This window comes from Alternaria atra (assembly GCF_907166805.1).
Source record: "Alternaria atra isolate CS162 genome assembly, contig: 21, whole genome shotgun sequence".
Classification (NCBI taxonomy): Eukaryota; Fungi; Ascomycota; class Dothideomycetes; order Pleosporales; family Pleosporaceae; genus Alternaria; species Alternaria atra.
The window spans coordinates 6770630-6792295 of NW_025091319.1; the positions used below are offsets into that span (position 1 = coordinate 6770630).

General features: G+C 51.1%; 8 protein-coding genes across 8 annotated transcripts; 3 read left to right on the forward strand and 5 right to left on the reverse strand.

Annotated features, from left to right (window-relative positions):
* Positions 1-252: 252 nt before the first annotated feature.
* ALTATR162_LOCUS2708 (uncharacterized protein) lies at positions 253-1170 on the forward strand (the record flags this gene model as incomplete). The annotated part of the gene is made up of 3 exons (XM_043310314.1): positions 253-548; positions 601-917; positions 977-1170. The coding sequence occupies 3 exons, from the start codon at positions 253-255 to the stop codon at positions 1168-1170; spliced, it is 807 nt and encodes a 268-aa protein (XP_043166249.1).
* A 166-nt stretch (positions 1171-1336) lies between these two features.
* On the reverse strand, positions 1337-5944 carry ALTATR162_LOCUS2709 (uncharacterized protein; the record flags this gene model as incomplete). The annotated part of the gene is made up of 5 exons (XM_043310315.1): positions 1337-1995; positions 2052-2179; positions 4649-5133; positions 5221-5768; positions 5818-5944. 5 exons carry the CDS (start codon positions 5942-5944, stop codon positions 1337-1339), a joined length of 1947 nt encoding a protein of 648 aa, XP_043166250.1.
* Positions 5945-6237: 293 nt separating this feature from the next.
* On the forward strand, positions 6238-7132 carry ALTATR162_LOCUS2710 (uncharacterized protein; the record flags this gene model as incomplete). The annotated part of the gene is made up of 7 exons (XM_043310316.1): positions 6238-6264; positions 6322-6362; positions 6416-6428; positions 6484-6549; positions 6639-6681; positions 6733-6861; positions 6978-7132. The coding sequence occupies 7 exons, from the start codon at positions 6238-6240 to the stop codon at positions 7130-7132; spliced, it is 474 nt and encodes a 157-aa protein (XP_043166251.1).
* A 423-nt stretch (positions 7133-7555) lies between these two features.
* On the reverse strand, positions 7556-12218 carry ALTATR162_LOCUS2711 (uncharacterized protein; the record flags this gene model as incomplete). The annotated part of the gene is made up of 3 exons (XM_043310317.1): positions 7556-7813; positions 7867-9862; positions 10309-12218. The coding sequence occupies 3 exons, from the start codon at positions 12216-12218 to the stop codon at positions 7556-7558; spliced, it is 4164 nt and encodes a 1387-aa protein (XP_043166252.1).
* A 380-nt stretch (positions 12219-12598) lies between these two features.
* Positions 12599-13550, reverse strand: ALTATR162_LOCUS2712 (uncharacterized protein; the record flags this gene model as incomplete). Its single annotated transcript, XM_043310318.1, has 2 exons — positions 12599-13329; positions 13412-13550. 2 exons carry the CDS (start codon positions 13548-13550, stop codon positions 12599-12601), a joined length of 870 nt encoding a protein of 289 aa, XP_043166253.1.
* A 386-nt stretch (positions 13551-13936) lies between these two features.
* Positions 13937-14555, forward strand: ALTATR162_LOCUS2713 (uncharacterized protein; the record flags this gene model as incomplete). Its single annotated transcript, XM_043310319.1, has 2 exons — positions 13937-14417; positions 14476-14555. 2 exons carry the CDS (start codon positions 13937-13939, stop codon positions 14553-14555), a joined length of 561 nt encoding a protein of 186 aa, XP_043166254.1.
* A 447-nt stretch (positions 14556-15002) lies between these two features.
* Positions 15003-17888, reverse strand: ALTATR162_LOCUS2714 (uncharacterized protein; the record flags this gene model as incomplete). Its single annotated transcript, XM_043310320.1, has 7 exons — positions 15003-15135; positions 15188-16740; positions 16788-17242; positions 17290-17342; positions 17393-17415; positions 17464-17613; positions 17667-17888. 7 exons carry the CDS (start codon positions 17886-17888, stop codon positions 15003-15005), a joined length of 2589 nt encoding a protein of 862 aa, XP_043166255.1.
* Positions 17889-19079: 1191 nt separating this feature from the next.
* On the reverse strand, positions 19080-20592 carry ALTATR162_LOCUS2715 (uncharacterized protein; the record flags this gene model as incomplete). The annotated part of the gene is made up of 3 exons (XM_043310321.1): positions 19080-19735; positions 19783-20198; positions 20282-20592. The coding sequence occupies 3 exons, from the start codon at positions 20590-20592 to the stop codon at positions 19080-19082; spliced, it is 1383 nt and encodes a 460-aa protein (XP_043166256.1).
* Positions 20593-21666: the final 1074 nt, after the last annotated feature.

Here is a 21666-nt window from a genome sequence, read left to right on the forward strand (position 1 = left end):
ATCTCCAAAAAGAACTATGGTCAAAATCCGCGAGCTCAGTCTCACTGCTTATGAAACCATGCTAGTAGAAACGCTTCCACCGCTCCAAAACGGAGGAACAGTATTGTCTTACGAAGCTGGTATAAAGGACCTCACTCAACCTCGATAGTATTGGCATCAACTTACGATCCATCGTCAAACACTTCAATCCTCAAGACATTCCAGTCTTCCAGACACTTTAACCCTTCAAGCAGTCTTCGCTATCAGATCAATATGCCTTCCTATCTCATCACCGGAGCTTCTCGAGGAATCGGTCTTGCATTCCTCGACAACATCTCCAGCAACCCCGACAACATCGTCATCGGTCTCGTCCGCAACGTAAAAGACACTGAAGCCAAGATCACATCTTGGAGCAGAAGTAACATCCACCTCGTCCAAGGCGATCTCACCAACTACGAGTCGCTAAAGAATGCCGTTGATGCTACATCCAAAATCACCAACGGCAGCCTTGACTACCTGATCGCAAGCGCGGGTCTTGTGTCTGGTGACTTTGACGACTTCTCCGTCTTGTAAGTCCACTAGCATTCAGTCCAAATTCCAGTATTTCTAACAACACAAAAGAGGCAAAGACCCAGCCAAACTCGAAGCCAGCCTTGTCCAGCTCTTCAGCGTCAACGTCATCGGCAACATCCACCTCTTCAACCTGTTCATGCCACTCGTTCTCAAGGGTAATGTCAAGAAGGTCGTTACTATCTCAAGTGGCATGGGCGATATGGAGCTGGTGCGCAAGTACAACATATCCGAAGATGGGCCTTATTCGATCAGCAAGGCGGCGGTGAACATGGCCGTTGCGAAGTTCAGCGCCAAGTACGCCAAAGACGGAGTGTTATTCCTAAGCGTGTCTCCTGGAGTAGTAGGCACAGATGTCTATGCTGATCGTAAGTCTTTATCTCTTCAACAAAAGCGATTAGATTGCATAAGCTGACAGAAAGACTAGTTTCGGAAGAAGATCAACAGAAGCTTGGAATAATGTCGCAAAAATTCCTAGAATACTCACCAGACTTCAAGGGACCTATTACGCCAGAAGAGTCAGTCAAGGCAGTACTGAATGTTGTCGAGTCTTCGAGTGTTGCCAACGGAGACGGTGGTGCTTTCTTGTCGCATCTTGGCAAGAACGAGAAGTGGATATGAGGAATTGTAAATGGAAGGGTGGGATTATGATGCGGTAAAACTTTGTTGGGTTCCAGTTGTTCGTTTCTTTGGTAATTGAATATATACATGGAAAGCTATGCTTGAGACAACATGCGTACTATAGGTTTTAGCGCTGATGCCCACACTAATTCTCTTCCTTGTCGCTCTACAAGCAAGTGCCGGGAATGCTCGCCGTTGCGTTCTTCACGAATCCCTCCAAGAATCCGCCACCTCCACACTGTAGACCCTTGACAAAGGCCTTCGCAACGACATCCGCACCGGCTGGGCTGGTATGGGTGTGGTCTTGCGGGAACAACGCATCTGTCTTCGCCTTGCCCAAGCTCTTGAAGATGCTCGCCGTGTACGCTCCATGGTCAACATACATAGCATTGCTGCCCAGCGCCTTAGCCACATCCCGCGCATAACCGACGAACCTTCCGCCATCGGTGTACACAAAGCTGCCACTCTCCCATGGGTTGTTGGGAGTTTGACTGCTCACGATGACCTTGGCACCCTTGGCGATAAGCTTCTTGCCAGCCTCGGTAAGGTAGTAAGGGTATGTGTGGACGGTAACTGCTTGGCCATTGAATGTGGACTGGCATGTCTCTGAACCGGTACCGGGGCAGACTGAACGTCCGTTGTCGCCGCTTCCGAGGCCGCCACCATCGTTGTGGCCGAATTCCATAATCACGATATCGTTTGGTTTTACAAGGTTGACAATCTCGTCGAAGCGGCCTTCTACGGTGTAGGAGCGCGAGCTGCGGCCACCGATGGCTTTGTTGACTACCGGGAGGGAGACGGAGTATGGGAAGAAGACGCCCCAGCCTGGTTGCGATAGTTAGTAATGGCACTTCGACGTGGCGACGATTGATGTTGCGTACCTGTCGTCACACCATTTGCTCTCGCCATTGTCGAGTCTCCCGCGAGATATACTGTCTGCGCGCGCTTCTCAATAGAGCTGCTTGGAGCACCCAATGCCGTAGCAGCTAGCGCGACTACGGATAGAAGACTTGAAGTATGCATGACGAAGAATATCACGAACTGTTGACCTCGAAGTAAGAAATGCGGGAGCGATGCAAAGCTGATGAAGCCAAACAACAGTGCCCAAACACTCTGTCTATATACCTGCCCTTAATCACCTCTTCCCCTCTATATTAAGTGTTATCCAGCCGGACGCAGGTAAAGATTCTCCGTAACCGCCATTCCACCATAGTATCATAAGCAACGAAGTACTACCGTGATCACCATGAAACATACTACATGAAGTCTAAGTACCCCAGATTATATTACTAGCACTGCGGGGGCAAGTCCAGATACGGGACCGCTTCCTGCCTAGCTACACTTATATTGTATCTCGTGGTACCGAGACCGGCACTTAGGGCTCATGCAAGCCTGCAAGGTTAGGTTTGGTGTAGATTATTCCGGGGAAATACATGGGTGAGTGGCTGGCTGGCACGGACGAATTGGGCCCGAGGCAGTTCAGGGGGAGCCGACGACGGGAGTGCGCGTGGCATTGTTGTCATGAGGCTCCGCTGTGTTCCGCTCGTGCGGGAGGTTGTTGTTGGTGGGTCATAAGGTAAGTTGATGGCGGTGGATGACGAGGTTAGGATGCGTAGATCACCTGGCGTGCCTGGGCATGCATGTTACACATCACGCTAGCGCTGTGCGGGCTATCTCTATCCCGAGGCACGACCTTGGCGCTAGAAACATTGTCTTCTCGCCTCTTACCAGAACATGTTTCGGGGATCACAGTAATCTTCTTTGTCTCAAGCGACATGCTCCAAGTGTGCTTCAAATATCTGCTTGCGTTCCTTAATCTCATCTTCTCAACGCACGAGCTTTGGGCTGGAACGTCTTCGCTGAAACATGACTTCATTCTCTAATCGCGAAAGCAGATGCTTCCTCTATTCTGCGCGCTTGAGCTTTGGATGGTAATTTTGCAGAAGCGATGGTGTGTGATGTTGATGGCAGAGATTTTGTGGCTGTATCATTAAGTTTAGGATCTACCTAGGCGCTGAGATCGCTGTTCTTTGGATAAGTATGGATAGAAGGTAAGGACTCTGATTTTTATACTTGTACATTACCACGTATGGTGCCCGCTCCAACAGCAATAGATTATCCTCTGCAATATCTCGTATAAACATTTTCAAGCCAATCCTAACATCGCTGTCAATACCCTTCTTTAGCCTGTCTATGCGTCATCGTTTATGTTCTGCACGGTGTTATGGACGCGGCAAGCTGTCCCAGTATCCTTGCGCTGGCGCTCCGTACCAATAACAATGTCGTCCTCATTCCCTTCGTCTCCTGCCTTTTCCAACGCTCTGAGGTTGCGTTGCGTTGCGTTTGGCGGCGAACTAGTTTCGTATCTCCAAAAGACGGCTTGGATAATGGTTATCGATTGGCCTGCAGCGACGGGGAAGTGGCCATGCTCGCGTACATGGCGTGCGGTCCTTAAGCCTGAACATGGCTGTCGAGAAGAATGCGAGCGATCGTCAGACGGAGACAGTAAAGCCTGAGGCCTGCTTGCAGGAGGGATGCCAACGGCGATTAAGCCACGTCGGCTGGTGAGTGAAAAAGTGAAGCCTTGACCAACAACGGCGACCGCGAGTACCTCACCACACTCACGAGTCTACAATCGTCCACCTGGAAGAATGAAGAGGACGACAACAAGTACAAAGAAGAGGTGACCACAACAGTTAATGATTGCGAGACTTGACCTTGCTTATCCGAATAATCTTTTGACAGCGGTATCGATGAGATCAACCCCCAACGCGCATCCAGTAATTAATAGGATTATTTAGAGTCGTGTTGTGATGGAAGAATGCAGAATCAATCAGTATGTATATGGTGGTATATTGGTATAGTGAAGGTGGAAGGTGGAAGGTGGAAGGTGGAAGGTGAGAGACGTTGAAAGTGAAGGCAGAGAACAGTGTTGACCCATTTATGCGTCGAGTAAATAACAGCACAAGCGGCCTCCTCGTAGGCGTTAACCTGATCAGAGGAAACGGACAGATGAGTGATATCATGTTGCAATACCAGAGGAGTATCAACACCAGTTTGAGTATCCTAAAAGCCTCAGTGACTGAATCTCGCCATATTCAACCAAACGCCAATACCTTGCTTCTAAAAACGCCCATGTCCATGCAAACCAGCTAACAGTCACCCTTTCGTCTCCACGCCGCCCTATCTACCTCCCCTAGCACTCTCCCTGTTCTCCTTCTTTTTCCTCAGATAGGCACTTATCTGTTCCACATGGCTCACAAAAAAGCACCTCCCTGCATCATTCTGCCAAACCAGCACACCAAGCGCACTCGCATACCCCAACACATCTCTATACTCTGCGTCAGACCCAAACTCCCTCATTAGATACCCATTCGTAGTCTCCACTCTTTCCCCTTCATACTCCCAAAGCCGGATCTGATCCATAACAGTCGGCGGGATATAAGGAATGGTTTTTTGCATTTGCGGGTGCGCATACGTGGTCAGATAGGAGATGATTTGAGAAGAGGTGATACCGGATTGAACGGCTTTGTGGACAGATTCTTTGGTTAGTTTACCGGAGACGAGGTTGGGGAAGCGGTGTTGGAGTTTTGTGAAGAGACTGAGAATAGCAATCTGGATCAGACTGTTTGTGTAGGCGTAGAGACGGTAGTTTGTTTCGATTATGATGAAGCCTTTGTTTGCGGTTGCCGAAGGGCCCGCGTTGCCTTGGTTGGCTTGCGCAATGTCGTTGGAGGAAGCGGACATGGCGCTGCCGGAGTCTGAGGTAAGGGTTGTGGCGAGGCGCGTGGGATAAAAGGTTCGTGCGTTCTTGTCCGAGCGGTAGATGAGGCCCATTGAGGAGAGGTCTTCGAGCATTTGGGATTGGGTGGGGGAGAGAGTGGAGGTGGAGTAGTCCTGGCCTAGTTCGAGGGAACCGAGCATGAAGAGGAAGGACAGGACTTCGGTTTCAGACATGCCGAGCTACGTAGTAATGTTAGGATCGGTTCTCATAGGTATCGGCTGGTCTCAAAGAGGATGATCGTCGAAGGGATCAGGTTCAATACTTACTTCGTTCGTCATCTTCAGATAGACAATCAGCAAACTCCAGACCTGCGCATTCGTCTCTTGTAGCACAAAAGAGAAACCATCCTTTGTGATCCTTGGACTCCCATGCACAGTCCTCACGAGGTCTCCAGTGTGCAACAGTTTCTTCGTTCCAGGGCCAACTTCTGCTCTTGAGATACTGTCCTTGCTGAGTCCGGCCGCACCGCTCACCAGGTAGTACAGTATACCCTCCCACTGCGATCTCGAGTATTCGTCTAGAAAGTCTATGCTTAACCGCTTTCCGCCGCTCTCTTCTCTAGTCGCTGGAACACCAAACGAACGATGTGTGCCGGAGCCTTCGAGGGCGTTTCGCAGGCTCTTTTGGAAGCCTGTGCTGATCGTCCATGACAAGGTACCGTCGTCCTGTTTCGTGGAGGCGATGATGTGTAGACGTTCGAGGGTAAAGACCGCCTGTTCTTTCTCTCTACGAGCAGAAGGCTTGAACCAGGCGTCAAGGTCGGCTACGGGGAAGGATGAGGACCTGTAAAGCATCGCCATGACTATAGATTTGGCTGTGACTTTGTCAGCCATGCTCACACCTGCTACGACAATCACACTCACCGAGATGCGGAAGCATGCAGCGGAACACCGCCAACACAGTCGACGGCTGCTCATACAGCCTCTTGTGTGTAGCAATAGGCAGACCCTCAAGGTATTCCAGCGCTTGAGTAGAAGACGAAGCCGACATCGTGGGGGATGTGGGGGAGAGTTTGTCGGTCTACCGCCGTATTATCATGTTCGGAGAACCAGGTATCGCGATATCGGGCGAAGGAGACGCGTGCGTCGCGCCTTTAGTCTGCGCAAGTAAAGTCGCAGTCGCAGATGGTAGGCAGCCAAAGAAAGTAGATGACGCGCCGAGCAAGCGGAAAGCTCCCCCCACAAATTCCGCTCCACCCCTGTCTAGCTTCCGAGGTACATCGTCAACTGCCGAGCGGAAATAACGACATCACTCTTCGCACATCAAGAAGATAGGTTGTAAACATGCCGGCGCTGAAGTTTGTTAGATCTGTGAGTCCATGAATTTGTATTCAGTCAATCTCGGCAGTCGTTCTAATACAGTGCTAGGTCTGGGAATCATTCCGAGCCAACTCCGGCCTGGAGCCAAGGTACTGCAATCACCTAGCAATTGTATACACATAGCTGATAAATTAACGCAAAGACTACTAGACGGTGTATGTCAGCTAGTTCCAAAAGTCTCGTGTTCGAATTGAGCTGAATACAGTCTAGCTACGAGTGACCTCGGCAGTCCCAGGACGCGTCAAGTTTGAGCTAGACATCCAGAAGGAACATACAGTAAGTACCCATACCTCGTTCTCATCTCCAGACTGAATGATCATCTATTTTGTCTTCAAACATCACTAGCAGCTGACGTGCCTCACCAGAACCGGCTGAACATCCTCCATGGCGGCACCATAGCTAGCATGGGTAAGACATAGCCATGTACAAACGGGCAGCTTAGCATTTAATACTTTACAGTCGACCTCGGCGGCTCTCTAGCAGTAGCCTCGCGCGGCCTTTTCGCAACCGGCGTATCCACCGACCTGAATGTAACCTACCTCTCTTCTGGCGGCAAAATCGGAGATCTGATCAAAGCTGAAGTAACGTGTGATAAATGTAAATCTCCCCTTGTCTTCTGCCCATTATGTCCCCTTCCCCCTTTTCCCTTCTCCAGTCACACGCCCCTATCTGAACTACGTCTTCGCTGATCACATGCACAACAGTCGGCAAAACCCTTGCATTTACGTCAATCAACTTCAGCAACAGCAAAGGCGAAGTTTTCGCTAGAGGTAGCCATACCAAGTACGTTGCATTGGCTTGGAAAGATCCCAACAATATCGTTGAGGAACTGAGTCCGAAACCCGAGAAGAAGGAGTAGGCGCATCGGAAACCAAAAAGACTTCGTATGAATTATCATATCGTTACATAGACGTTTGATCATATGCTATGGATACATGAGGTGGCTGACGCCGCTCATAGCCGCCAAATTGTTCGATCAATGCTTCTCGCTTTGTCCAGTAGAGTCGCGTTTTACGCTCGAAATTACATTACTGTCTCCTCCAGCGCGTATCTAACAATATGTCCGTTTTGTGCAGATCACGCTGTACACACCCTGACATCGTTGTGCTATGAACGAGGTTTCGAGCTCCCGTGCCTTCTCATGCTCATCATTGCGTATCGTAATATCGTTTGTCCCCCAGGAGATTCGTATCATTGTAACATCATCTTTCAATAGTCGTGTTTGATCATTCAGTTGTAACATCGTCGTCAACCTTTCATATTCTTCAACATCGAGAAAAACTCACGAATAATCCGAGGACGTCTCCTGATTTCGCTCGGACACATCGCCGCTTTTCGCCTCATCAGATTTGTTCCAACCTTTACCCTTCATCAGATTGACCAGACTAGCCTTACGAGGAGTCAGTTTCCTCATAGCCCGTCCGAAAACTCCAGTTCCTGCAGAAGTTGCATCGTCGTCTTGCTTACGGAATGGCGTTGACGGGATATCAAATGGATTGCCGAGAAGCTTATGGTCTTTCCTGTATTTGTACTCAAACTCCTGGGTGCAGTCAGTAAAAGTAAAAGGACTGACGCAAAGCAGGAGCCGCATACCCAGAGGCTGTCTGCTGCTTGATCAGAAGTGCACAGATCGCGCAATTGTCCCTGTATCAAGCACGCCGCGAGCTTGTCTTGGTTCAGTTTGCATTCTCCCAAGGGGCCAGAAGGTTGGTAATTCGGGTTCAGCTCGGCTTCCATCGCATCGGTATGCCATTGATCGTATCGGGACTGGAACCGTCCAGCCCAGTAAAGGGGTGGCATGTAATCCTTGACCTGGAAGATTTCAATGTCAGCAACGTCTAATACTTCCTGATCCATGACACTCCATGGCCTCTTGGATGAAGAATCCGACCCGCTTTCCGTAGTTTCCGGTGTTGTGGTTGGTACTAAGGCGAATGCTGCATGACTGACACTAGATCCACTGGATTGCAACGACGATGTGAGCCATCCACCAGGCTGGTAAGATGTGTGTTTGGGGGTGTAGCCCATCCCTTCTTCCTCGGTCTCCTCAGGGATCGACTCGCACGAATTCGCATCGGATATAACACGGTCATGGCGAGACTGAATGATGTTTTCTTGATCCATGCGAACTGGCTGTGTGAGATTCGACAACGATGCAATCCTGTACTGCTCCGGGATGCGAGGCACTGGTGGAGTGACTTTCCACTGGGTTCCAAAGTCGTGGAAGGTACGTGAAAGAGGAAGTTTGCTCACCTCATGTGTCGTGACTGCCAAAGCGCGTGATGACCGCCACACGCCACCCAAACCATTGGGTGTACCCAGTGTCTTCCTCTGCAGGTCTCTGTCCGTATTTGATCGGGGCAAGGCTGGCTTGGCAGCACGGACAGTCTCGGGAACTGATATAGGAGGGTCCATGTCGTGAGACTGCACCACTGTGACCTTCGACGCCTCAGGTGAGACATGGGCGTGTGTCCTTGTCTGCTCTTCCGACTGTATGCGCTTTACAGTGACCGGCGTTTTTTGTGCAAATTGTGAGCTCATCCGATTCCTTGCAGTGGGTGGTGTCGCAAAGCTTGGTCGCCTGCTCTGTGGGAGTGGTGTTCCTGGTCCAAACGATCTTCTGTTCTTCAGAGTACCGGGCACTGCAAGTGACTCCCTCTTTAGCGTTCTCTCTTGAATCTGTGACCGCCTGTGTGTAATACGCATGTCCGTCGGTATGTTCTCTTGCAGAACTGTTTTCTGAGCTCTTGGACATACTGGAGAATTCCTAGGTCCCGGCCGTCTTGGGGCAACGAATCGCGCTGGCTGTGATGGATTGGAGGCCTTCACAAGATTCGGTGTTGTACGTGAGCGCATTTGGTATGGGTGCTTCACCGGAGAACCGTTATTGGCGGCTACCAACGCGTGGGCAGTCGCAATGTGTTTGATTTGCTGTGAAGCGCGGTACGAAATGTGTTGATGAACATGTTGACGTGGACTAGAGCGACGACGCTCCAGCGATGGCGGACTGGGAGTAGGAATCTTCGAAGGTACGACATCTGGCTTTAGTTGAGGTATCGCCGCGAGGGAATGGGATTTGACTGCACCCTCTACATCTGCGGCGAACGAACTAGGCTCAGTCCTGACCGGGAGTGGGATAAAGCTTAGTGTGCGTGATCGAGGTAATGGCTGGGGTGTGGTGGTTACATCGGCGCTCTTGGCCAAAATTCTGGTCAAAGGGACTGTTGCAGGCTTCTCAGACGCGTCGTTGGAGCGCCTAGGTGGTGTAGACAGAAGCACTGGGGAAGGTAGAGTCTCGCACATGGGGTTTGTGGTAACAATGTCGGTCGTGGAGGGCTTGGTGACAGCCAATGACGGCACATTCACCTGATGACGTCCCGGAGTCGTCTTTAGCTGCGAGAGAGGGTTTGAGATGAAAGCAAGACCATAACTGAGCTTCCTCCGGAATTTGCTGCCGCCGTTCTCTTGAGGCTCACCACTCACCGGCTGGTGAGCTGTCGGCTTTTCTCTCCAGCCTACCATTGTCGCTACTTCGTCTTCACCTGATCGAATCGTCTCCCACCGAGCGCGGATTTGCACGAATTTCTGTCTATCTGGATAGGTTAGCATGACTGTAGCGTGGTGCGTGGTGTGTGCGGAGAAGAACCACCTACCCACTCGGTGTTGTTGCAGGTGATGTTATTCTTGAGATGGTAGATACGGAAGGCACGAAGCAGTTACCTCAATACAACCGCGACGTCATGGACGAAAAGATGGAGCCATAACAAAGCAGCACAGAAGAGTAACTGCAAACGCTCCCGAGAGTTGCACTAGTCCAAACTCTTAACACCAAGTCGCTACTGCACTCAACATACCCCGACTATCATACATGACGAAACCGAAAGCCATCCTACTCCATGTGTACGAAACCGAGATCCAACTCCATGCATCTAAAACAACAATGACATCTACCACCCAAACTTCTCAACCTGAACATCAACATCCGCGCCCCTCCCAATCAACCCGGCACACGTATTTCTAATATCCTTAACTAACCCATCCGGTCCACTAACCACAACACCACTCCTTCCCTTCTCCTCCTCGACCCATTCACTAATAATACCACCAGCATCAGGCCGTCCCGCAAGACTAGTCGGCGGCGGAATCAGAACATCAAGTCCCCAATCTTCCAACTCTTTTAATTTATCCCCTGGGATCCAAAGTCGGTGGTCGGGTGAATGTGTTATCCAAAGTAACCTGACTTTCCTGGGAGACTTGAGAGTAGTCTCTGGATCGTCGTTGGGTGAGGATTGTAAGAGTGCGTATAGGAGGGGGTAGGCGACTGCTATACCGGACCCTCCTGCGATTAGAATAGCTGTTGAAGAAGACTCTAGGACATCGAGTGCATGGGACGAGCCATAGGGTCCGTCGAGGCGGATTCGCAGTTGCTGGGTTGGATGATGGGAGGAGGTGCGTGCGTGGTTGAGGAGGGAGTGTGTGAAACCTGATGCGGCTTGAGGACGAATTAGGAGGGAGAACCATGCATGCTTTCCATCTTGACCGTTCTGGGTTGACGGTGTTGTTGTTGGTGCCGCAGAGAAGATAGTGAAGGGGTGTGATTGGATAGCGTGTTTACGGGATAGACTCGGAACGGATATGAAGATATGTTCGTTTGGTTTCCAACCTTGTATCATGTTCTTCGCCAGTACCCCAGTTTTCTTGGTGTTGGTGTCGACTTGCCAGTTCGCTGATAAGAGAAGTGTTTCGTCGTCTGCAAGAATAGTGAGTGTTGCAGGGTGAGTGCTAGATTTCAACCACATCCGGTAGACCACTCGATCGATCAGGAAGATGGCGAGAGAAACACCAACGTAGGGTCGAGAGGTATGGTGATGGAACCACAGGAACACCAGACCAGCGACTTGAAGCACGATATGCAGACCCAGGAAGATCTCATACCATCTCCTCCTAAAGCTCCCAAGACTAGTAAAGTAGATCACCTCATACGCAATCAGCGCCGCTAAACCTAGCAGAACAACCCGATTGAAGAGGAATCTGGCTAGTGTGAAACCTAGATGGCGTAACAACCCGTACCACACCGCCACCATACCCAAAAAGTGCAGGAAAGCTTCCAAACACACAAGCTCCCCTACTCTTCTATGGAAGATATTCAGACTCTCGTAAGAGTACCCAGTCAAGAATTTTATCGGTTGATTCTTGGCAGCGAGGAGGTAGAGGAGAGGAAGGTTTGTAATGAAGATGATTCCGCAGCGGTCGGCGAAGACGAAGAGGTACATGAAGGAGAGCGGCATGCGGTAGAGGTTGTAGAAGATGTTGAGGCCAATCCAAGCGAGGACGAGTAGCGAGACGGCGTTGGTAGGTAGGGTTTTGTTGACGATGGGTATGCGTGGAGGTTGGTATTGGAGGGAGGATTTGAGTATGTAGTAAGGTCGCCATACTCCAAGACGCTTTCGTTGCGGTCGCGATCGCTGTGAAGGGGGAAGTAGAGGACTCGATTCATCCGCATCGTTTATATTCTTCGCAGCGGTGTTATCTGGGGGCGTCGCATTCCCTTCAATAGTACTACTCGAGCTACTCCAAACTTCATCTTCTTCGTACGTAATCCTGTTGTCTCTCTTCGCTGTGTCATTCCTTGTCACTGTACCAACCCTTAGTCTCTTCCGCCTGTGCAACACGACCTTCTCCCCCCAATGCCACACAGTGAAAACCAGCAACACTGCCAACAACACCAAATTATACGTATTCAGAAACCTCCGACTGAACAATATGGCCTCGACCAGTTTGCGGAACCGCGGGTCTTTGCCGGGGTCGTCGGGATTGGTAAGGTCACCTCCGCCGCCGGCGCTGAGGGCGTCGTAGTCGTGCGCGAACCATGGGGTCTCCGTCGATGCGGTCGCTGTTAGAGCGAATCTGAGGGCGTCTCGTAGCCATGGTGGTGTCGTATCCATGTTGCAACATGTACATGCGGAGTGGAAGATGTTTGGATTCGCAGCAGCATGTCAGATGGTAGTAGTGTTCAAGGTTCCCCACATGCGACTCGCGTCATCTATGCACGCGTGCGCGCGGGTTATCATGTGGCGGGCCGATAAGCTTATCGGGAGGTGCCGAGGCACGCATAGCTTCTTTTAGATGGGATGCATATTTGCGAGACGACGGTGCTGGAACATGGATTACATGTTGTGTTACCAGAGGATACCGAGAAAAGCTGCTTGTAGTTGGGTGAAACCTGGAAAGTGTGCCTCTTGGTAAGCAAATCACGCCAAAACACGCTTGTAATTCAAGACGAAGCCGATTCATCGAGTTGCACTAATTCTTCAACCATGAAAATCTATTTATTCGTCCACTTCGCCTTCTCCTTGGCCGCAAAAGCAGCCATACCAATCTTCTGATCCTCGCTGCCAAACAGGCCATGGAAAACCCTCCTCTCATACTCGACACCTTCCCTAATACCAAGCTCCTGGCTCTTGTTCACAACCTCCTTGGCCGCCTTGACAGCAATCTGACTATACCCCGCAATCTTCTCAGCCGTTGCAATAGCACCACTAACACACTCCTCAGCCGTCTCATACACCTTGCTAACAAGACCCCACTCGCTAGCCTGCTGCGCGCTAATATTGTCGCCAGTGAGAATGATTTCCATAGCTCTTGACTTTCCAATCGCCTTGGTCAGACGCTGCGAGCCACCTGCGCCTGGTATGACGCCTAGTTTGATCTCAGGTTGTCCGAACGTGGCTTTGGGTCCGGCGTACATGATATCGCCCATCATGGCGAGCTCACAGCCTCCGCCCAGTGCATAGCCGTTAACGGCTGTAATCAAGGGCTTTTTGAGGAAGGTGACGAGGTCGGACCAGGATTCTATAAAATCTTTGCCGTATGCGTCGCTGAAGGTGAGGTCCTTCATTTCCTTGATGTCGGCACCTGCTGCAAAGGCTTTTTCGGATCCGGTCAGGACGATGGCGCCGATGGACTTTGCGGCTTGGAAGTCGCGTAGGGCTTGGTTGAGCTCGAGGATGAGGGGGGTGCAGAGGGCGTTTAGGGCTTTGGGGCGGTTGATCTGGACTTGGGGGCGTTAGTCTAATACTTTTCTTTTCTTTTCGGGAGAGAGTATGATGGTAGTCGAATAGGGACAATAGTAACATACTCAAACCAACACCAGGCCTAGCCACCGATACAAGCAAATGCTCGAATGACCTCTCCGTCGAATATCCCCTCACGAGTCTGGGTAAACCCATTGACCGGAATTGAGAAGCCGCTCTCGGTGCTGATCGTAAGGCCTGCATCTTGGGTGTAATCAATTGAGCTTCGACTTGTAGTCCAGCTCACGTAAAGTGTATTCACATCGGGGAAGTAGGGATGAGCTGAGAGCTACCATACAAAGTGGGTAGTATCGGCACCTCGGTAAAGAGCGCAACGCCCGCCAAAAGATGCCCGTCATCCCACTTTACGCTAGGGGGGACCGCTGCCTTGGTCCTAGCGTGTCGTGGCGGCGATCTAAGCCCCAGCCTTGCGACGTATTGATGTTCCGTTCAACTTTTTGACACGATTCCCTCAACAAGAACGTCGCCTCTTCCCACGTTGCCGCGCGGAAACACAACCATTACCGTCGCCCATCTCCATCAAACCCATCACAGCCATCCCTGCACCCCAGTGGAACACGACCGCGACCATGGACTCTCCCGAACCAGACACCCCTTTCAGCGCCGTGACAGCGCAAACGACAAAGTACGGCCGCATCTTCCAGACCTACCTTGACAAGTCAACGCCATACACACCCTACCGATGGGGAGGAACTGCAACCCTCTTCCTCCTCTTCGGGTTGCGCATCTTCTTCGCACAGGGCTGGTACATTGTCGCCTACTCGCTTGGAATCTACCTCCTAAACCTCTTCCTCGCCTTCCTCTCCCCCAAATTCGATCCCGCGCTCGAACAAGATGAGGGCATGGAGGACGGGAACGCATCGGGCCTGCCGACCAAGGAAGACCAGGAGTTCAGGCCGTTTGTGAGGAGGTTGCCCGAGTTCAAGTTTTGGTATTCAACGACCAAGGCAATTACTATTGGCTTCTTCTGCAGCTGGTTTGAGATATTCAACTTGCCGGTTTTCTGGCCCGTATTGGTGGTTTATTGGTTGATTCTCTTTGGGTTGACGAGTAAGTGGATCGTCTTGGCGATTGAGGGCATGCGGGCAAGGCTAACATCGATGTGTAGTGCGCCGACAGATTCAGCATATGATCAAGTACCGCTACGTCCCCTTCACCGTCGGAAAGACACGGTACTCCGCCAACTAAGTCGCTATCGACAGACCACCTCACTTTCACTTCGTTGGATAACGGTCCTGAGCTTTGGGACGGAAGGCTGACATGGGCGGTTGCTATTATTTTAGGCATGGGCACTTGTTTCCTGCTCCAGCGATAGACTTCGAGCTTCATTTTTCGCAACTCGGAGTTGCTATAGGGCAGGGATATGCTGGTAACAATAACGCGTTGGATGTAAAATGAATGTGTACACGTAGTAGGACGAAAGCCAAGATGCTATATCTTTAATAACAGGAAATGTCTAAAGTGCATGCACTCAACGTGGATAGGCGTTTAAGAGAAGATTCTAGGTATCTAGCAAAGACGAACTAATGTGGGTGCGAACAGCTGTAATGTGCAAAGGGAAGGAACGACAAATAGCCACCCCACGCTACGAGACAAGGCCACGAACAGGGAAAAGAGATAGGAAAGGAGAAACGACTACTCCACACGCATCGCAGGAGCCTCAAGCTTCAATTCAGCCAAACTCGTCTTCCTCAACCCCGCCTTGACATCCTCGTGTTCAATCCCCACCTCCTTTGTGCATATCCACGTGGATGCATACATGTTGACCCTATCCATCATTAGCAATCTCGAGTCAAAAAACGAAAAGGAGTCAATCTCACCGATCAATACAACTCCCCGGCACCCTAACAGCCACCCTCTTCACCGCAAATCCACACTCCCCAAACACCTTGATATACCACGGCTCCAACCCCGCACTCCTCAACATAACCCTCCCCTTGACCTTCAGCGCGCGATTCAGCGCTCTAATCTGCTTAACCGCCTGGTTTCCCTGGGGCGGAAACCAATCCATACTATCCATCACAACGACAATCGTCAAAGTACCCGGTCGCATTCTGCTAATCACCTCGGAGATCTCGTCCGTGTGGATACGCAATCCGTTGAACGCGGCGGGCTTTGAGAGCCTGAGATGGGATTTAGGCGATAAGTAGGTGGGGTGCGAGGTTGGTGTGTAGTGGCCGAGGAGAGTGAGAAGGTAGTAGTGGTTTGAGGTGGAGAGGAGAGTAGTGTTTATCACGGGCTCAAAAGTGTTGAGGACGTATTCGTAAATCGCATTGCCAGAACTTGACTTGAGTGCGTCGTCCGAAGGTTCTTCGTGGAAGGCCATGTAGTCAGCCGCACTATCCCTCTTTGTATGCGACGGCGATGACGGTGGTGCGGCGAAGTCGTCAGTTTTCTTGAAATCAGCTTCGATGACGGCGCGTTGGGCGGGTGGTACGCCGAGGGCTTTCCAGAGCCACTTTTCGTTGCCGAGGATGGCCCAGGTGAGGATCTTGGAGTGGAGAACGGTCTTGATGGAGCGTTGCCAGATTTCTCGTTGTTCGTTGAGGGTTTGCGCTGCGCAGAGTTTTTGCACGTCGGATGTCATTCCTAGGATGTGGAAGAGCCATCCTGCGATTGAGAGGGCATTGCCTGAGCCACCAGAGTAATAGAGGCCCTTTGAGGAACTGGAGGAGAATACAGAGGGCCCATTGTGCAGCCAGAACTGGAAGGCTTCGGATGAGAGGTGGGGACTAAGTTTCTGGATAAGGAGATTGTGGAAGTCAGGATGCTTGCCTTCGCCAAAGAGCTTCCAGACGTCCTTATAAGGGAGTGCGGTGAAAGCGGCGACTTTGAGTTCGAGAAGGTGGTTTTGCGACGGGTTGAGGTCGACGGCGTGGACGCGGCGGCAGTTCTCGAGACAGAAGGCTAGGATGTTGTCGCCTGCTGAGCCGATGGCAAGGACAACGTCGTTGGAAGTGGGCTTGAGAAGGCGCATGTCCGCTACATCGTCCTCCCAGGTGAATGCGTAGATGTAGGAGTTGTTGAAACGGGTATGCTTGGGGAGGGCAGAATCGTAGTGGATACGCCAGTGGTGATTCTGGTACCATGTCGCCGGCAGAGGTAGACTAGACTGTAGGTTCACGACCGCCGACTCATAAGCTTTTGAATGTACTTCGACATCAGTCTGCGTAGCTCCTGTCTGGAGGTCGAGAGCTGTGAGGTACGGCGATTCGGTAGCGGCCGCATCGATTTCGGCGAGCTTCTGCGTAGACGCGCCATGCTCTTTCGAACATCCGAGCCAGATGAAATAAGGGAGTTTGATACCAGTACCAAAGAAGTTGTTGCGAGCGTTGATACTAAGAACTGTACCAAATCGGTATTCAAGATAATCCTACAAGCTGTCAGAAATTGTGATCGTAAAAAGGGTATCCAACATACTCGTCTAGCGGGCTCAAGATTGACGCGGTCAATCTCAAACCATGTCCGCCAGAATACACGTGAGGTCCACATGCAGTGACGATCAATAGCACCACCCATGTAGTTCCTGCCCATGAAGTCGACCTGGTTCTGCACGTAAAAGTCGACAACACCGATAACGCCGTTAGGGCTCATCAAGCTATCAATCGAGTCGATGACGGGGTAGAACTCGGGTATCATGCTCAAAGCATAGCTCATCGTGACAAGCTCAGCACCGCCGGCATCCGCATTCTCGTCGAGGTCGCGAACGATTTGGCCTTGGGCGATCATTTCCTTGCGCTCGTACGCTTGTGGTTCGTGTTCGTGGAGACGAAAGGCGCGCGCATCCTGGCAAATGACCTTGACGTTTGTCCAGCCGAGACGGGCGAAGCGTTTTCTGGCCATCTCGCACAGTGATGGAGAGAGATCGACGACATCTGCTTTCGTCAGTCTTACACTGTTTGTTGATTCTAGTCCAACTCACAAACTGCGCGAAAGAAGCTTGCCACCGGCACGAAAGCATTCATTTGTTCAACACTAAGATATTATTAGGAGGCACATTTTGACGTTAGCAGTTGCGCGCCTACTTGTGACCAGTTCCTCCACCAATCTATTATTGTCAGCATATCAACCAAGCAGAATATGTGTTCCTACATACATCAACCCATACAGGTCGCTGCGAGATCAAGCCCGCTTCGGTACGGTGCTTCAGCTGCGCAGCGACCAGTCCCAACATATCCTCACGACCTCGGAGAAGCTTAAGGCGGGTGGCGTCATAAACATCGGCCTGGGCTTTGTAGAAACTTTCCTGCACATTCAATCAGAACGAGATTCAAGTTTGGCCTATTCTGGCAAACATACTAAAGCATCCTGCTGGCTTCCCGACCCATCACCAGTATGAGGCTTCAAGAAGCACCCATAGATGAATTTGAGGTATGCTTCAAACGTACTAGGTGTTTGATCTTTACTCTTCGGCCGGAACGCAAGGGCAAAGACTACCGCAAGGAACACACCGACAACACACAGAGTAACCGTAAGTTGGTGAAACGGGTCACGCGGAATGAAAGTTGAAAGGCCCAGCATAGCTGCGACTTGACAACAACACAAGACAACGAGGAGCAATGATTAGAAAAAAGAAGAGGGGGTGATAGACAACAACAAAGCAAAAGAAGAAACCCCACAAACACAATGGAGGGGTTATAAGAGAACCGCCATTCCGAAGCATCATTCCGACTTCGGTTCGTCATACTGCATGTCCAAATGATGGTAGACGAGTCACCCCCGCTGTGCAAGGCTTCGTCCTCATGTCTCAAACACCTACTAGCCAATAGCCCTCACCACATGTTCTGGCGATCCAGAACCAGCGCCTGTAAACCTACCACAGAAACACAGTATGTTGCTAAATCGCTACGGAACTGCCTCTCGTAGACACCCCGCTAGAGGCGGCTATGCAGGGTCTTGATAGAACCGAGAGTTTCTCCAGATCGCAAAGAGACGAAGACGTCAGTCGACCTATCGGGTGGAAGTGTTGTTGCGCGTGGGTGTGAGGTGCCTGGCCATGCTGGTGTTGAGGTTGGGATGGTTGAGGTTCGTTGGTTGGGTCAGGAGCCAATGAGAGCGATCGAGCGAGGGCGTGCTAGAATCACTGACGGGAATGCAGGGACATTCGAGAACGCGTGGGCATAGCGCGACGCCGCGACAGTGCTCGGCGTTGTTTCCTGCATGCAAGTCACTTTGGGTTACCTGGTGGGCGAAGCGACGATCCGGAGGATGTCGGCATTCGCCCGCTACTCACCAGGTCTCAATAGGACTCGGACCCACACTCCACGTCTTCTATCGACACGACTTCGAGTCCCGTTGAGTCCTCAGAAGTTGAGATCGGGGAAATGTTCATTCTGAGCTGGATGTGGTATCGATGAGGCGCAACGTGCTGGCGTGGTGCTTGGCCACGTGGGGAGTTTCATACAGTCAGGTACTGGAAGTTGTAGCCTTCGTCGTCTGAGCATCTGTAAGCCATGGTTGCCAGCCTGAAACTGACTCAGCCATGATCTTATCGTTGTTGAAATAGACGTACTGTGTGCCCACATCTCTTGACAGAGTTTGCCATTCATATTCGAGGTTAATAATTTGACACGGCGAATGATCGAGACCACCCTTGTTGTTCGTAATCGTCATTTCCGCTATGGTACTATGCTGAAGGTCTAAGTATTATTACAAGCCCGGCATGAGAGTGCACGCATGCAAGTAGCTAGGCCACCACCATCCGACCACACCTTAGGCGTAGAAGTTGACCGTGTCCTTCTTCTTTGCCTGTACCTCAGCAATAGCATCGACGTAATGCTCGTGACTAATCTTCTGGTGACCAGTCCGGAGAGCAATCATACCAGCCTCAACACACACAGCCTTCAACTGCGCACCACCAAACTCATCAGTGCTACGCGCCAACTCTTGCCAGTTGACAGCGTCGTCGACAGTCATCTTCCGCGAGTGGATGCGCATGATCTGTGCGCGAGCCTCTTCGTTGGGTAGCGGGAACTCAATCTTCCTGTCCAGACGTCCAGAACGGAGTAGAGCGGGATCCAAGACATCGACTCGGTTCGTCGCGGCAAGGACCTTGACACGGTCATCTGAGGCGAAACCGTCCAGCTGGTTCAGCAGCTCCAACATGGTTCGCTGTACTTCTCTGTCTCCGGACTTCTCGGAGTCGAAACGCTTTGTACCAACAGCATCCAGCTCGTCGATGAAGATGATTGAGGGTGCCTTCTCTTTCGCCAAAGCGAAGCAGTCACGGACCAACTTTGCACCGTCACCGATGAACATCTGCACGAGTTGTGGACCGGCGAGCTTGAGGAATGTGGCGTCGGTTTGCGCAGCGCAGGCTCGGGCGAGAAGGGTCTTTCCGGTACCGGGAGGGCCATACATCAGTGCACCTGTAATAATTAGTACAAGCCTCGAGATGAGCGTACGGGTTACTTACCCTTTGGCGCCTTGATTCCAATCTTCTTGAATCGCTCAGCCTCCTTCATGGGCCATACTACAGCCTCAACGAGCTCCTCAATCTGCTTGTCCAGACCTCCAACATCGGTGTACTTCTCAGTCGGCTTCTCGTCGACTTCCATAGCCTTCACCCGGCTATCGTACTCTGCGGGTAATGTATCGAGCACTAGGTATGAGTCCTTGTTCACACCGATGAGATCACCGGGCTTGAGCTTCTCATGGTCTACTAATCCAATGAGAGGCAAGAAGATGGTCTGTCGTGTAGAAGTCTTGATGACCGCTGACTTGCCGACACGGGTGGCGTCTAGATCGATGTTTGCTCCCTCTTCAGCCGCCTCTTCCGTGACGTCCAGATCTAGAATCTCGACCACGTTTCCGACGAGGTATGGTAGTTGCCTGTGATATGTCAATATGCTGTTCGAAACACCGCCGTTTGTCGGCTCGCTGCGGGGCCGACGGCGGTCACGTAAATGCCTTACCTGTTGTTCTCGATCTTCTCTAGGTTATCCTTGATCTTCTCATTCATAGAAGCCTTCTCGTGTGTGAGCCGTTGGTACTCGCTCTTCATGATGCGCATGTCGTTCTCCAGTAACCGCCTCCGCGCGACGATGTCTCGTGTGCTTGAGTTCAGGATCTCCTCGTCGAGCTGCTCCTCCTCCGGCTCCGCATCCTGCATCTCTGCATCGCCATCGGCCTTCTTTCCGTCCTTGCCTCCGTCTTTCTTGTCGTCGTCCTTCTTCTCCTCCTTCTCGTGGCGCTCAATGTCGTCGAGATCTTCGAGCGTGGACATGGTGGCGGTGTTGTGTGAGTGACTTTACGTAAGGTAGGGCTGGCAGAGATGAATAGGCGGGTATAAGAGTGATTGTTGTGAGTGACGCCGATGGTGAGGTTGATGTTGTGCGGCGGTGATGTGGAGCTGTAGAGGCAGCTATGGATTACGAAGGTACGCACGGTGAGCGAGACCTTAGCTCCGATTGTCTTGGCACCTGTCAACGCCGATCAGACGCGCTGAACATTACAACCCATCAACAACTTATTGTAGAAGTGGTGTGCATCTTGCATATGAATATTTAGATGCCGTTCTTTAAGATGTAATGTATGCATGTGCTTAGGATTTGTGGGTATGCTACTTTATAAGAAGACGTTCCTGCGAGAACTCACTCAGGAGGTAGTCACTATATTCTACATCGGGGGTTAATAAAATAAGGAGACTGAACACCTCTAGGTTGCTATGTGCTGCGAGGGATAACTTCAGTAGCACTTCTTGTAGTCGTCTCTAACCCACTTACTCGGATGGGTCGGAAGATGGCTTGGGTTTCTATGCCTTGGTTGTCCGCCTCTACAACGCCGGGGCGACTACAGGAAGTATTACTGGAGTCATATCTTACAGTATATAGGAGCCTGAAGGTGTTCAGTATTCTTGTTCCACCCTATACAAGGAAAAATATGAACAAGTACAGACATGATAGATGCTCCATTACACACTACATAGTTCGGACTTTCTTCTCTCAGTCAAACACATCGCGGTGGCAAGCTAGGCAAGATGGAGACCGATCGCTACAACAAGTAATCGACGAGCGCATCAAGAGTCAGCTCCCTCTACACCCCGCCTATATCGCGAAAACAGGTGGAGCTCACGTTACTCTACGAGGAGGTCAATACCAGGCTTCAAGAGTTGCAACTCGCTGGTGTAACATCTGACAAGGAAAGCATACCCTATGAGAACTCTGCCAATAATGACGCAAAGTTTAGGTCTATGGTACAACAGTATAACCTCCCTGAACTCGCAGAGCGGCTTGACAAATAACTAGCTGCCCGCAAGTCACTCTGCTGGAGTATTAGACCACAGCTGCGGAAGGCTGTC